The 14,850-nt window shown below is 45.3% G+C and overlaps 1 protein-coding gene and 1 long non-coding RNA gene across 3 annotated transcripts; both read left to right on the forward strand.

Moving 5' to 3' along the window:
• Positions 1-632: 632 nt before the first annotated feature.
• On the forward strand, positions 633-2,744 carry LOC129604397 (uncharacterized). The gene is made up of 3 exons (XR_008695221.1): positions 633-892; positions 972-1,047; positions 2,362-2,744. It is a non-coding gene; the product is annotated as an uncharacterized LOC129604397 (long non-coding RNA).
• A 1,161-nt stretch (positions 2,745-3,905) lies between these two features.
• dkk2 (dickkopf WNT signaling pathway inhibitor 2) lies at positions 3,906-14,820 on the forward strand. Of its 2 annotated transcripts, none has more exons than XM_029159593.3 (4): positions 3,906-4,520; positions 11,023-11,173; positions 11,781-11,912; positions 12,876-14,820. In XM_029159593.3, the coding sequence occupies exons 1-4, from the start codon at positions 4,317-4,319 to the stop codon at positions 13,124-13,126; spliced, it is 738 nt and encodes a 245-aa protein (XP_029015426.1). In that variant the 5' UTR covers positions 3,906-4,316; the 3' UTR covers positions 13,127-14,820. The 2 variants fall into 2 exon arrangements, with proteins under 2 accessions (XP_029015426.1, XP_029015417.1); XM_029159584.3 differs by having other exon boundaries at positions 3,912-4,520; positions 11,020-11,173.
• Positions 14,821-14,850: the final 30 nt, after the last annotated feature.

Below are 14,850 nucleotides of genomic sequence, written 5' to 3' on the forward strand. Positions count from 1 at the left end.
CCAGTTTCACTGTGTCACAGTAAAACTGCTTCACACCGTCTTTAGTTACATGAAAGAATCATGCCACAGTGACTTTAATCCCAATCCAAGAAGCTAAAACTTCAAACAGCATGTACCGTACAACGTGATGTCCACAGACTACTGCTACCATGAATGTCTTATTACGTGGTTTTATACACTCATTCCCAGTGATTTAAAAGTGCCTTAGTGCATAATAGGAGCTCAGAAGCATATATAATTACACAAAAGCCCCTTTCACATACGCACTGGAGTCTCGAACATGTCAGGACATTAAACGGGTGAGATACATGTGTGAATGGGACCTCTGAGACTTACCTCACTCTAGGAGACTACCTGGTCTGTGTGTGAGTTCATGAGTGGGGCTGTCAACGAGTGGGTGAATTGAATACATTTAACAATACAGTAGATGTTGTTGATGTTGTTTCCTTGTTTTAAAAGTACATTTTGGTAATTAAATAATGTATTCACAGCATCCACACACCCTTATCATGCACCCAGGTCATATATACATAAGTGAATGCAGATTGAAATGTTATAATAAAACTGTGACAACTTTTTTAAAATTATTTTCCTACATTCTTACATTAAAGACATAGTAAACTTACAGTTTTATATCCATTCTGGATGGATGGCTTGGTTTAGACGCGCTGCGTGCAGTAAGTGAGACTTCTGACCTTGTACCGTCCATCGCGTGTCTTCGTCAAAGGACTTACACGCGTTGCTAACAGGCTAACGCTACTGAACGATAGTTAGCGCATCATGGCTAAGCATTAGCTAGCAAACTTTCGCCTGCTAGCGTATCGGCAAATGGCCACACTGTTTTAGTAACTTGATAGACTTTTGTTCGTACACGCATTTGTGCCTGTGTACGGTATGAACCTACTCACACTACTACTTCCGTTTAGTCAAACGCATTTTAATTTCACTGGTTTCTTTATGGTTTTTTACAGTTTCAACATCGTGTTACTTAGATTTACTGCGAGATCTCTTACATCTCCCGCCTCCTCATCGCCTATATCTTATCAGGTAACGTTATAAATGATTGACAAGTAGATGGCCAATGAAATGTTAGTATGTATGACAGTCTGAGTTTCGAGTCCGAGTTTAACCAGAAAGGTGTTCTAGGTATTTATACAGGTATTTATACTGTATTTATAATATATAGGTATTTATGCATGATTAACAAAATGAACTAACAATTTCGTGTGCTGCTGTTGTTTATTATTCTGATTGTGTTTTTCTTTTTATGTACCTTCATGGGTACAGAACATGTTACGGTGTATGTCCCCTATGTCTGCAGCACTAGACTTGTATTATTTCTTGGCCACTTGGGAGCACTGTACCAACCTTAAAGCTCTAAATTGACACAATAATCATCTGTTTATATACACCCAACAGAGACTGAGAAACATTAGCCTTCATTTGGAGTTGTGTTTATGTTCACCTGAAGAATGTAAGTCAGATTTTCCTTGCCTTTTAGCCCCATTTGGTCTCTCAGCTTCTTTCAGTACAGCTACTGTCGCTTTGCTTTGCGTTTGGGATTGTAGCAAGCAGACAATGACAGTAGTGAGACTGAATAATTTCATGGACTGTTAGCTCATTTTTTTCTAACTAATTAACTAAATATTTAATACCACCCCATGAATGCTCTATTCTTCCCCTCAGACTATTTTAAAGACTTAGCCAGCCTAAAAATGAGCTGTGCTTCTAACCCCAGCCACATGTCTGCTCTGTATCAATGTGCGAATACTGCACCATTCCAACAGTGGACACCTTTTTTAATTTGAAAGTGATGTCAGACTAGTTCAGTGTGGTATCAAAGGAATATGCAATAACTGCCATGCCCAACATTAACCTTCCAAACAGAATGTTTAGTTGTTTTAGTTCTATTTTCTTCTCAGGCCAGGTCAACTGATGTATCATTTTGCAGATTTGAACATTTTAATATGTGAGACACCAATGGCTGTATCATGACAGCACTACACTACTACAAAATAGACGTTGAGACCAGGGTGGAGATCGCATGTCAGTCCAGTCTTTCTTTCCAAGTGAGGAAGTCAGGAAAACGTTCACAGATCGTGGTCCAGATGCTCTTCTCTGTATTTCTGTGGAGCCAAGCTGTGAAGCAACTGATCCTTTTTCCTCTTAGTTATTTAAAGATCACATTTTGACACTAATTGATGACATCCTCAGAGAGCTTTGTTGGTCCACGGTGTTGAAAATAGTGACAAAGCACCAGGGGCGTGCTCATTTTGCAATACCTAAAGTCACCTGAATAGAATTACAGTTCCACATGTGCAACATTCTCACCATCCACCTCCCTTCCTCCCTCTCCATCAGGACACTTTCATCTGTTTCCCAAGCCTGTCGGAGCCCATCTGCTGTTGTTCCTCTGGACATCTCTGCACTTATCAGCACCAAAGCTTTAACATGCTTGTTTTGCGCTTCAGTATTTCAACAGTTGCTATTTTAAGTGCCTCCTTTCTCTGTATGTATTAAAGTGATAAATGTGTTTCAACTGTCAAATCAGCCCCTCACCCTCTCTCCAGGGATGTTTTCAGCTGTTTAGTCAGAAACGATGAAAGCAGACACCATTTCTCCTCATTGAATAAAATGTTTTAGCTAGTTTTTATGAGTCAACGATTTGCATAATCTGTCACAGGAGGGCAACACCTTCAGTCCACAACTGAACAACTGTATTGTGCGTACACACTGTAGTACAAGTGTTGTCGGACCTATTAACCTCTTTAAAAATGGATTTCTCCAAAGAGCAACTGTCTGCTGGCAGCCTTTCATGGTAAATCACCATGCACTCGGGTGACAAAGGTGGCTAAAACAGTACCACCTCTAAGCATCTACAGTTACATAAAACAAGTCCAATACTTCCTCTCACTCCCCAGTTCAGTTGGTCGTCCATTGTCTCTAACAAAAGAACTTGACACTTTGAATTGGAGCCTCTGATGGATCGCTTTTGAGGTCAGAAAACTTACCAGTATACTGGTTTCACCCCAGCCCATCCAAGCTTCCAGGCTTGAATAGATAATTCCGACTTGTGTGAAGCATAAAGCATTGGGCCTATTAGGCGTCCATTGTGGGAAAGGTGGTTTTGATGACTAGCTTCCTACTTTACTTTTTACACCAATAATCTGCCTTTTGTGCTGGATGTACATTCACATGTGGTGTCTTTTTGAGCATCATGGTTTTCTTTTTTAGTGACAAAAAATATTTATTGTTAATACACATGGTGAATTGAAGTAAGTAATACAAACATTAAAATGCTTGTAAATGCATATCTTAACATAACATTTATGCCAAAATGCTAATCTACAGTTTTCCTTGACGTATTTCCATTTGCATGGAACTAACGTGACTTCTCCTGACACTAATGTCTAAGAATAAAACAGAGAAGCCACTATAATACATGTACCACTAACTTTATCACTACTGGAATTCTTTGCAGCATGAGGGATGGTTTTCCCACAGATGGAAAACAATAGTTATCAGATATGCAGCTGAACAGTCTATTGTATATGTGATCTGAATATCACTTAAGTGTCCAACGTAATCCCACTTATGCATTTTTAGGTCGTAGATTAAAATTCTTACGATTTCCAAAAACCCCAGATTCATTCTTATAATATTAAAAAACGTCCCATTCTACGTACAAACCCTCTTCAGAGCACTCAGACTCAGACTTCTTTGCCAATTTCCCATACGCTCTTTAACCGTCTGGCAGTAAAAGGGTCAAGCGCCCAGTTAAAATACACACTGTATAATTTTATAGCTTTTCCCCCCATTGGGCTCCTGGTGCCGGTGTGGAGACGACAGTGCGCAAGTGGCGGTGCAGCACACGGATCAGTTTCAGTCTTTGTCACTTGTGAATAGGGGCGGAGGAAGCAGACTCATTAGAATCCTAAAAAAAGAAAGTGTCCGAGATCATAAAACAGCCGCCTGGAGGACGCGGCGCTCACTTACAGGCTGAGGCGCAGTGGACGCATCTTGCCAAGTGTCTGGTTCTAGTAGAGCTTCGGCGTTTCGGCACATTCGCTTCCTCAGTGTTTCCACTCACACGTCGGGCTTTCTGCGTTTTCAGTTACCGGACTTGATGGCAGTCATTTCTCCGAACTTCTGATCCCCAGGAACAAAAACGTGCCCTCATCACTTCTCCTCCCTCCACTTCCATCGGGCGAGCGTGACGCATGGACACTTCCAGGGCGCACGCTTCCCATTGAGTGACCGAGTTTTTTGCAGCACTAAGTTCAGTTTTGGGCAACTCCTCGGTGTTTGGTATAAGGATGGTCGTCTCTGCATGGAATAGATGCTGTGTTGTGATGGTTTTCGTCGCCGCACTGAGGACGGGGACGTGCCAGGTGTCGGAGGCGCGTCCGAAGGCAAACGCTATCAAGCCAGCGCTGTTGGAAGGCTCTCCTACACCGACCACAAACCGCTCCGCCACTGCACACAGTGGGATCACCAAGAAACACAACACCCTTAACCAGGTAACTGTTGTTATTTACTTTTCCGGCTCCTTTTTAATCATTAGGCCAAATCCGGTTTTACGCACCACGCGAATTGTGCTAGACGAACTAGAGCCTGTAAGATATAGTTAATTATTTCATAAGTTGTAAAAGTTCTAGACTGCAAAAAATAGTAAATGGTCTTCGAATGATACGCTTCCTAATGTTAATATCACAAAAAAGGGCTGTGCCGCAGGGAGTGCGTAATTGCACCCTGCACCTCGCGGAGCCTGTGGAGCGTCTTTAGGTGAGGGAGCTCCGTGCCATTAAGGAGAACCCTCATGTGTGGATCGTTATTGGAAATTGCAGGGCTTGAACCCCTCATAAACCCTAATTGCCTCTCAGACCTGACGCCACAGTTGGTTTGCAGCGCACTTCCACACTAAATCATTAATGCCAACAGAAATGTGAGAAAAAGTTAACACTTGGGTAATTTTCTGTCTGGTTCCTACAACCATTAAAGTGGCCCAGACGCTTGCTGGGATTATGAGATTCTTACTGTGGGGCCTCTGAGGGATACTCTTACACACCAGTTAATACCCACTCAAATCAATCAATTCCTGCTGTTTCAACAAAGTACATATTTCTATAAAGAGAAATGTTTCATTAAACAACCAAGGAGACTGTGAACTTTACTGTTTTTACCAAGCATTTTTCCATTTTTGCAAATGTCAAATAACTTCAGAGGGGAATGGGCGTTTAACGGTTTGTAAGAGAACGGTCCATCATCTAGTCCACTCCAGCTCCCACTCTGTCTCACTGTACTCAGCTCAGCGCGTAGGCGCTCGCATCATCTTTCCGAGCAGCAGATGGCACTGCCACACCTCTGTGCGTCCTCCTCGGTCAGACGGCTGATTACTCCATTCTATTAAGGTTTGCTGGGTTTGACACGTGTCTACAGGACCTAGCGCTAGTCGAGCGCTCTGACATTCAGCTACGGCCGAAGGAAAGCTGTGGAGATCCCAGCTCAGTCCGCCCCGCCAGACCTCAGACTTAAGGCCAACTCACACTGTCATAATCTGAACCAGTTTTTAAGGGTGAACTGTGGAGAAACAAAACGCGTCAGCAGAGACCACCACGCGAGTAATGTGCGATCACGCCCGTGCCCTGATGTATGGCAAACAGTTCTCAAGTAGTATTTAACAAGTGTGTTTTCTCATTGCCAGGAGGGTTTTCAGCATTGTAAAGTAACAGCCACAGCGCAGCCACCGCCAAATGTGTGGCTTGATGCTGGCAGGAAAACGACACTGACCTTCTGCATCTAATCATACAGTGGCCATTTATAAGCAGAATAAATTAAAGACAACAAGTCTGACCTCGCCATGAGACTGTAAAGGCAAAGTGTGGCACAGATTTGGTTATAAGAGTCACAAGGACATCGGTCAGTCCCATAAATACATACACGGCTGCAGCCACTGCACCGAAACAGGTTCAATAACACAAAGCGGTTCCTCAAACGCATTCATGTTATTAGGTGAATAAGTGTGGATGAAGTCGTTGTGCGCATTTGGAGCAATAGTCCTGTTTATTATTCGACTATGAAATGAACAGAAAATGTGAACCAAAAAAAACGCCGCCAATAAAGTGCCCTCATTAGCTTCACCAGTGAAGTGTAGTCACCCCGCAGAGACGGCGCTGTAGCAGGAAACGGGTTTTGTCCATCAGATTAGAAAAGCCGGTGGAGACTTTCAGCCGTAGGAAGCGTTTGACAGCTTAATGTGCTTTCGTTTCCTGGAGCTGCTTACAGCGTTCGGCGATAAAGGTTACAATAATCACACACGAACCGGCGTCTGGTCGCGGCCAGCGCTCGCGTGCGGCCGGGTCGAAGTGCGCAGCGTTTTCTCCTCGTCTCACCGCGGCTGGAGCAAAACCGACGAGACCAAAAGCTCGAAGAGGCCGACCGGCAGCGCCCGTGGGTGGCACTGTTGATTCCCTGGACAGGAACCCACAGACACAGACGGCACTGGCAGCCGGCGCTCACCGCCGTGACCTCTGAACCCACGAGGGAGCCGACGCTGGCGGCGTCCGCGTGGCACGGCTCTGTTAAACCTCATTAGCGCTATGTCATTTCAAGCGTTACTCAACAAGTGGGCTCTGCCAGGAAAACCGAGCATCCTCGCCCCCCCCCCCCCCTCCCCTGACGTGAATGTTTCATGACCGTAATGAGCTGAGAAGGAGACAGAGAAGGTGTGACGCTTGTTAGCGTCGGGTCCAGTTTGCGCTTCTGACTCCAGTCCTGCGGCCTTTCGAGTCTATGGGTCCCTTGGGTGCCGTGAGGGCCCTGAACCGGAGCCATTAGGCTGTTAATGAGAGAGGAGACCCACGTACCTCCCCTTCTACAGAATTACACCTTTTAGAGCAGCACCCCTTCTAGATTACCATCAGGCGCTTTCCCCTCTATCCTTTGAAGGGCGACGTCATGTTCACCAACTGTGCGCCTTTTTTCATGTCAGATGAATGAGATCAACTCTGGATGTATACTTAACTTAAGGAGGGGTAGTTTTTTGGAGACTCCAGACTCCCTCGAAGGAACATGCCCGTAAACACATGTGCTTTGAGTGATGAAAGACACCAAGCCATGTTTGAAGACATGGTTTGCCTGAGTGACTTGTGTGCAGCCATCCCCATGTTATCCGATACCAGCTCTCTGTGCTTTCAGGGCAAACGGAGTTTGTTTATTCAGTCGCGTTGTTTATTTGACTTCGTAAGGTCCCTGCCACTCATTCACACCATTCACAGCTTCAAGTTACAAGCTTGATCTCTGAAGGTCAAGTGCAGTGACGGCACGAGCGTTGATGCATAGTACTATAAGTAAGAACTTTATCCGTACACTCATTTTGATTCGGAGGCGCACATTTAAATGAAGTAGCATTCTTTCACACAAATGTAAAAACAACTGACTTTTGTCTTCTGTGGCCACGTTATATTCACTGCAGAGAACATGTTAGATGTTGATGGTCTTTTGCTGCCAGTGACGAGCTTCTTTTGCGCCTGATGATTCACGACTCTCAATCTACACCTGTGTCTTAGGCTTTACTTATGTATTTTAGAGAATCAGCTGTGATGCTCAACAGTGACATCATCTGATACTGTACTTTGTACAGCCTCTTGAAGAGTTTGTCAACATGAGCATCTGTAGATTTGAAGCACTTGATCTGACACTGTTGTAAAAATGGGGTATAAAGACTTCACACTCTCCCTCCAGTACATTTTTACACTGAAACTCAGTTTAAGAGACAGTTCCCTGAGTCCTATTTACACATTAAAGGACACTTCCTATGAGTTACATCGGTGCTCTGGAATGACAGAGGTAAATAAGGGACTCTGGGGTTTCAAATCCCCGCATCCTGCATTTAATCCCTTAAAGATTGTTGCTCTCGCAACAGTTGTCTGTTTAAAGCCACAGTGTTTTACCAGCACGAGAACAGCACGAGACAAGGCCCGGGGGCTTCCCTTATGTCTGTCCCTGCCGTTATCGTCCCACCAGCATACCGAAGAACCAAAGAGGCTGCAGAGCACACACCACTCAGCCCACTTCCTGTGCAGAATCTAAGGCTGGGCTTTTATGTGTGAAGCAAAATAAGGGAGCGATAGGAAAAAAAGAAAAAGATGTGAGATGAATGAGATGCATCCAAACGAAGGCATTTTAAGACATGACAAGATAAGATGGGATTGTCAGGCGTGATTTGGGAGTCCGGCTTGTATCGCTGCCTTTCAAAGACTTGTCATGCGCTTCCAGCTCTGATGGAAGAGGTGAGACCCATTCTTCTTCTTTGGCTCTGCTCCCACTCTTACATTGCACAGTAATCAATCCAAGGCTGCGAGCCAAAGCGATGGACAGGAAACAGAGCAGGTAGAATGAAGGGCTACTGGACGTGGGCTGGGCCTGTTCGTCTGCATGTCTTCATGCCAGGGAAAAAACCTTTAGGCAATGCTTTCTGCTTTCTATGTTTCTACCTTAGCTGTGAGTGAATGAGCAAGTAAAACTGACGCGTGACTGTTAAGTTTGCATGACAATCCAGTCTTGACCTTGAAAAGGAGAGCACAAGAGTAAATTTTGCGCTAATACTGCTGCCAAACATCAGCTCAGAATCGCTACCACTACGCTAATCACTACAATGTTAATGCATCGTGTTTCCTAATTAATACACAAACATAAATCCAGACGTTGATAGCCTGGTCTAAACATGATGATATTTATAACAGTACTTTGGTGATTAGTGTGTTCCCCCATTACCTCTGTCAGCTGCCGCTATGCTAACATCAGCTAGTAATATTTGAACCTGGGTGTCCCACATGGCCTCTACCCATGGAGCCACCGAGGCTCCAGAACAGAGCATGGCCTGCAGAAGACTTGGCCTATGACTACCTTGTAAAGGTGGATTGATCCTGGGATTTAAGCTATTGGGTTAGTGGAAGTAAGAGTAATGCAGAAACATTTGGAACCTGTCGAACATCACGGCTTTGTTGCTATCATTAACACGTCGAGCGTCTGAGATAATGATGGATGAGCATCCAGCTCGATGGTCCTGCAGCTGTGTCGATGCCTCCATGTGTTTGCAGCCTGAGAAATGGCAGCAGTCCAGCAAATTCAATGTTGACTTTTTAAAGTTGACGGACGTCAACATGTAATGTGCTGACGTATGGATATTATAGGGCGTTTATGAAACATGTGGTGTACGTTCGTGTCCTGCCTTGTTTTGTTTTGGGCATGTGCTCCCAGCGCGGCCAACCTTCGTACCCCGTATGGATATTTGCTCTTTATTGAGGCTGTAATGATTTTGCTCCCCTTTCATGTTCATTTACTGTACATGTTTGTTTGCTCATGTTTTGGAGCGGTAAACCACAATGAATCAAATCTGTCAGCGCGGTGCCAGCAGAATGCGGTTGTGGTGTGCCAGCCGAACATGTTGTTCTAATGTCAGTCTACACTGGACAGAATTTATTCAATCACGATCCGTGGCCGTCTGATTTTTACCAATCTGCATATTTAAAGAGTGTCTGACTAGCAATGCCTCACAACTCACTCCATCCGCTGTAGGATCAACCCCCTAAAAGTCCTACAGTGAGATCAAGCAACCGCTGCCTTGCCTTTACTGTGTCTCGTCAAGCGGATGTGGGCAATAGTCAGGGCTTTGCTGGTTCCTCGCACTTGTTTAAAACCCTCGACAAATTCAGTGCAAATCCCCAACATTATTTCACTTGTCTGAAGAGTTCACTCGATTTGTAAGCTTTGCTCCTGCTCAACGTCCAACAGTGACAGGATGAACATATGCAAGGAATTAGACGAAGACATGGGAAACCTCACACTGCTGTGAAGAAGGAGTGAGCTCCGCGTCAGTTTGCAGCCTAGTGGTTTGTCTAGAACAGTGCAGGGAGCAGAGGGGCTTCGCTCGACTTCAGAATCTGAACATTTAGTATAAAAATCTGAAATTCTAAAGAAAAAATTAGGTCAAATTGACTATAAAGGACTATTATTAGGTACAATAATACCCGCACAATTACGCGTGTAGCCTCATTAAGTCTGAAAACTTTGAGGGAAATTGAAGGTTGGGTGGGAAACACTAATGGTCTCATTGTCTGGGGCCTAAACGAGCAGACCAGTGAACGAGGTGAAGCCCTGCAGCCTGCTGTCAGCTAAAAGCCGGTGGTCAGTTCACCCAAAACAAACAACCAACATACTTCACCACTTACCGCCACTTATCTAGATATGCAGACAGCTCCAGGTTTGTTTCCCCAGGTTTTTACATTTCTGCAGCTCCGACTACGAGCAGGGTTTAAAGACAATGAGTATCCAACGCTTCCAGATCCAGTAGAGGCTTTAAAACCACCAGTTGGGAAACTGGATCTATTTCACTGTGTAGTTTCCTCAGCAAAAAAATCTGAAACCTTTCAGTCATATGCAATATTGTTTTTAATTAATTATGGATGGAAATGAAACACAGCTAAAGTTACATGTGCAGCTTAACATGAAGAAATCCACTGCTTCTTTCTGGTCCAACCAAAATTTTGCTAAGCAATTTATTCATCAATTTCAAACCATAAGCAATGAATCCACCACACTCTTTCTGAGGACGCAGTCTCCGCAAAGCCCCATAATAACCAGATCATGCAGTGGATTTCATTTGTCTTGTTAACTGGTTTGGGGCCTGAGGTGCATTGTGCAAGTGTGGGGCAGTAATTAGAAGGGACTGCTTGACGGCTTTGGGTTTGTGGAAGTAGGTGTTTGCTGGGCTGTGCCCAATAAAATCAACGGTGTTTATTTCCTTTTACAGCAGCGCAGCAGGCAACCTTTGCTGTAGTGCAGCGCCAAGAACAGGCTTGGCACCGTAAAGCTATGGAAACTCTAACAGAGTTAGAGTCACGTAAATGAGGCAGGTGGCCTGCTTCAGCGGACACAATGCACGATACACAAACATCACAACTAAACACAGAGCTATGCGAGAGCCGTTGGTCTGATAAATGTGACCCGTCTCCTCAGCAGGTGTACCCGTGCAGCAACGACAAGGAGTGCAGCGTGGGCAGCTACTGCCACAGTCCTCAGCAGACGCCGTCCCGCTGCCTCCCCTGCCGCAGGAGGAAGAAGCGCTGCCACCGAGATGCCATGTGCTGCCCTGGGAACGGCTGCAGCAACTGTACGTGTGCGCACGCATGCACGCACTAGTTTACTCATGCACGCACACACGCAAACACACACACACACACACACACACACACACACACACACACACACACACACACACACACACACACACACACACACACATACACACATACGCACACACACACACACAGAAACACACACGCACCCACTTACACACACACATACACACACATACGCGCATACACACGCACACATAGAAACACACACACACACACACACAGTGTCGGTTTCCGTTATTTCGTGACTGCAGGCTGTGATTCAGATTTTCGATTTCTTGTCTCATGCAAATGTTGTGGAAAAAGTGACATGTTCTAGGTCAGCGAACAAACAATACCACAGCATCTAGCCCAGAGAAATGCATTTAAATAATGGTGAACACATGCTTTCAGAAAGAATCCTGAACTGTGTCTGAACTCTTGTATTGTTATATTCTGTAGGATCTTATACTTAAAGTGACCTTAAACCAAATTGAACTGAAGCAAGTCAATCAGCTGGGTCGTTCTTTTCAAGTCGAGTTCGAGTTATGAACTTCCATTCTACGTGAACGTGATGTTAAACCAACCTTTCTCCGTCTGCAGACATTTGTGTGCCGATCTCTGAGAGTGTGCTCTCGCCTCACATCTCAGCGTTGGACGAGCCCAACAAGCTCTCCAGCAAAGACCATAACTGGAGGAAGAGCAGCAAAGGCCACGCCAAGCACTCTCTGAAAGGTCAGCTTCCTCTCACCTCCTCACGCGACCAGCGCTGGATCACTCACTCTCTATCACTGTTGTCGATTGTCCAACCGTGCTGATAATGACCCCCCGCCTGTACGTCACCGTCACTGAACCCGTAGCACGGGAGCCCAGAAGGACCCACAATGTGCCTGCTGTTTCTCCACCTACTTAAAGCCACACAGACGCTTTCATCGACAGCGACCATTGTGTGATACACAAAAGCAAACCGCAGAATGCAGGTCTGGCACGATCGTAGCTAACAAGTCGCTGAGCCCCTGCTTAGTGTTCATGTCGTCTGATTTAAGTCCATGTAAAGGCCTCTAGCGCCACGAGAAACGCTCACTCCAGCCTTTCAAAATAACAGCGCCACTTAGAGCTTCTATAAATAGGGACATTTAAGTTTATTTGTGATTTAATCTTTCCATCTCTTAAACATTACTACATTATAATGATCTTGTAAAACCAGGCAATCAGTGGTGTTAAAGCGGTGAACAAGAATTCAGGCTCAGCAGTCTGTCGCACTCTAGTTTGTAGTGGAGCGGAGTCACATAAAGCGTTTTACTAAAGTCCAGAGAATAAAGTAGTGCGAAGGAATAAGGTTTTAAAGGCTTAACTTGTGCTAAACGCTGACGTCCGGCCAAGAACGACAGACTCAGGCCACGTGAGGCAGGATATGGATAATCTGCAGGAAAAGCTAATTGTTTGCTTGATTTATGCTGCAAGCTTCATGCCGTTTGTTGCCTTTGTGGCCACACGTAATGCAATCTGAACTGAAATGTGAGGAAAGGCTCGTATGGAAAACATAACAGCCTAATGAACGGTGATTATACATTTCCGTTGCTTTATTCAACTGAATCGCATCGTGTACAGCGAAGGCTTTGGGCTTTCATGTGTGTAATAAAGCGGTTGTTACACGTTGCCATGCGCTTCTCATCCTTCCTCGTTTCCCTCTTTCAGGCCACGACGGCGACCCCTGCCTGCGCTCGTCCGACTGCTCCGAGGGCTCCTGCTGCGCTCGCCACTTCTGGACCAAAATCTGCAAGCCGGTGCTGAGGCAGGGAGAGGTGTGCACCAAGCAGAGGAAGAAAGGCTCTCACGGCTTGGAGATCTTCCAGCGCTGCGACTGCGCCAAGGGCCTCTCCTGCAAGGTGTGGAAAGATGCCACCTCCTCGTCCAAGTCCAGGCTGCACATGTGCCAGAAGATCTGAAAGCGGAGGCAGCTGTTGTCGGCATTGGGGCCTGTGTCTCCATCTGCCAGGGAACGATTAAAAAAAAAGAAAAAAAGAAAAAGAAAAAGTTGGGTTGTGGCTGTATTAAAAGAAGTAAAAAGAGACTAACAAGAGACAGAACAGGCTGTGTGGGTCGGAGCTCGCTATCCGGCACAGCAGAAAGCAAATGAGAGCGCTTTGTGGTGTTTGCAGCGAGTGGTCTATGCTCCCTCACACACACACACACGCACACGCACACACACACACACACACACACGCACGCACGCACGCACGCACGCACACACGCACGCACGCACGCACGCACGCACGCACGCACGCACACACACACACACACACCTCACGAAACCACACCTCATGAGACCAGTGAGCTCATGATGTGTTTGCTCCCAACTACAACAAACCCTTTACGTTCTCACGCCATTCAGGGAGCCACGCGCCAGCAGATGCTGCGATAGGTGTGGACCCGTTCTGCGTGCTGCAGCAGGCGTTCCTCATAATTAGAGCACAGATTATTTACATAGAAGCCATATTCTTACTGCACAGCACACTATTTACCAAAGCCCAAAGTCCACTTGTCATGTTCATACTCTGCCTTTCACTACTGGATCTGATTTAGCTGCACTGTGTTGTCTGTTTTTGCTTCACTAACTTCCTTCTTCCAGTTTAGGTGAGACGTTCGACCCGACCAGCGTCTTTAGCCCATTAATAGAGTCATACACAACTGAGGCCAGAACTTGAGTAGCAACCGAGGCTTCACGTGAGGCATAATGCTTTGCAAAGCTCAGAATGAAAGAGCTTTTGCATTAGAGCGATGGCTTTCATCTGAGGCCTCGGGCCGCGAGAAGCGAGCGAAAGCATCGGTTCTGTTGTGGGAACCCGGACGATGGACTGAGCTCCAGCTGCACGGGTTAAAGCGCTTCTACCCTCGGCTGCAGGCTTAGACTCAGTGGTCCCGATACCAGACTGAGAATGTTTCTGCTTTTCCAATCAACAGGATTCAAGGATACGATGAAAGTGCAATTTTTTCCGTTTACAAAGCCAGTGGGACTGGAGACGTGAGAAGATTGATTGTAATTACAAAAACGCTCCACAAACCTGATGTTAGAGAGAGTTGTCGTTTTAATCAGCATTTTGTGGACGACACAAAGTTCTGTTTATTTCTCCACTGGAGGTGAAGCGATCCTTTTACATTACAGCTCCTTCAAACAACCAGTCGTTACCTTCATAGTCAATTTTGCTCCTTCTGCTTCCAGGTCCTAGAGCACTACGTACACATATTTTGTAACCATTTAAACATTTCAATAAGCTCTTATATTGTAAATAGATTTGAAACAATGAAATGTATTTAAGAATCCATGTATATCATGTACATAAAGTAAAAATATGATGCTTAAAAGCGAAAGCAAAAGTGATCTAGGTGAGAAGAGCGAAGGGACGAGACGGGACTTGGGGTGGATAGACTTAAAGCATATAGCGATGATAGAAAGTGTACAGAGGAGAGAGGAGCTGACTGAGGTGACAACCTGGATGCAGCGACGCTAAGAAAAGCATTCGACTTTCCACAACACTTTGTGTAAATGGTGTGTAAATGGTGACGAGATATGCCACTAAATATTGTTTGTGTGAATACTTCTCATGGATGGAAAAATAAAAGAATGTATTTTGTACGACTGGCTTTGCGTGACTTGTTATTGCCTCATCTG

The sequence above is a fragment of the Betta splendens genome, chromosome 1, assembly GCF_900634795.4.
Source record: "Betta splendens chromosome 1, fBetSpl5.4, whole genome shotgun sequence".
NCBI lineage: Eukaryota > Metazoa > Chordata > Actinopteri > Anabantiformes > Osphronemidae > Betta > Betta splendens.

Coding starts and splice junctions, on each gene's coding strand:
- dkk2 (XM_029159584.3), top strand. CDS start 4,317: ATGGTCGTCTCTGCATGGAATAGATGCTGTGTTGTGATGGTTTTCGTC. Junction 4,521..11,019: donor AACACAACACCCTTAACCAG/GTAACTGTTGTT, acceptor CCGTCTCCTCAG/CAGGTGTACCCGTGCAGCAA. Junction 11,174..11,780: donor TGGGAACGGCTGCAGCAACT/GTACGTGTGCGC, acceptor CTCCGTCTGCAG/ACATTTGTGTGCCGATCTCT.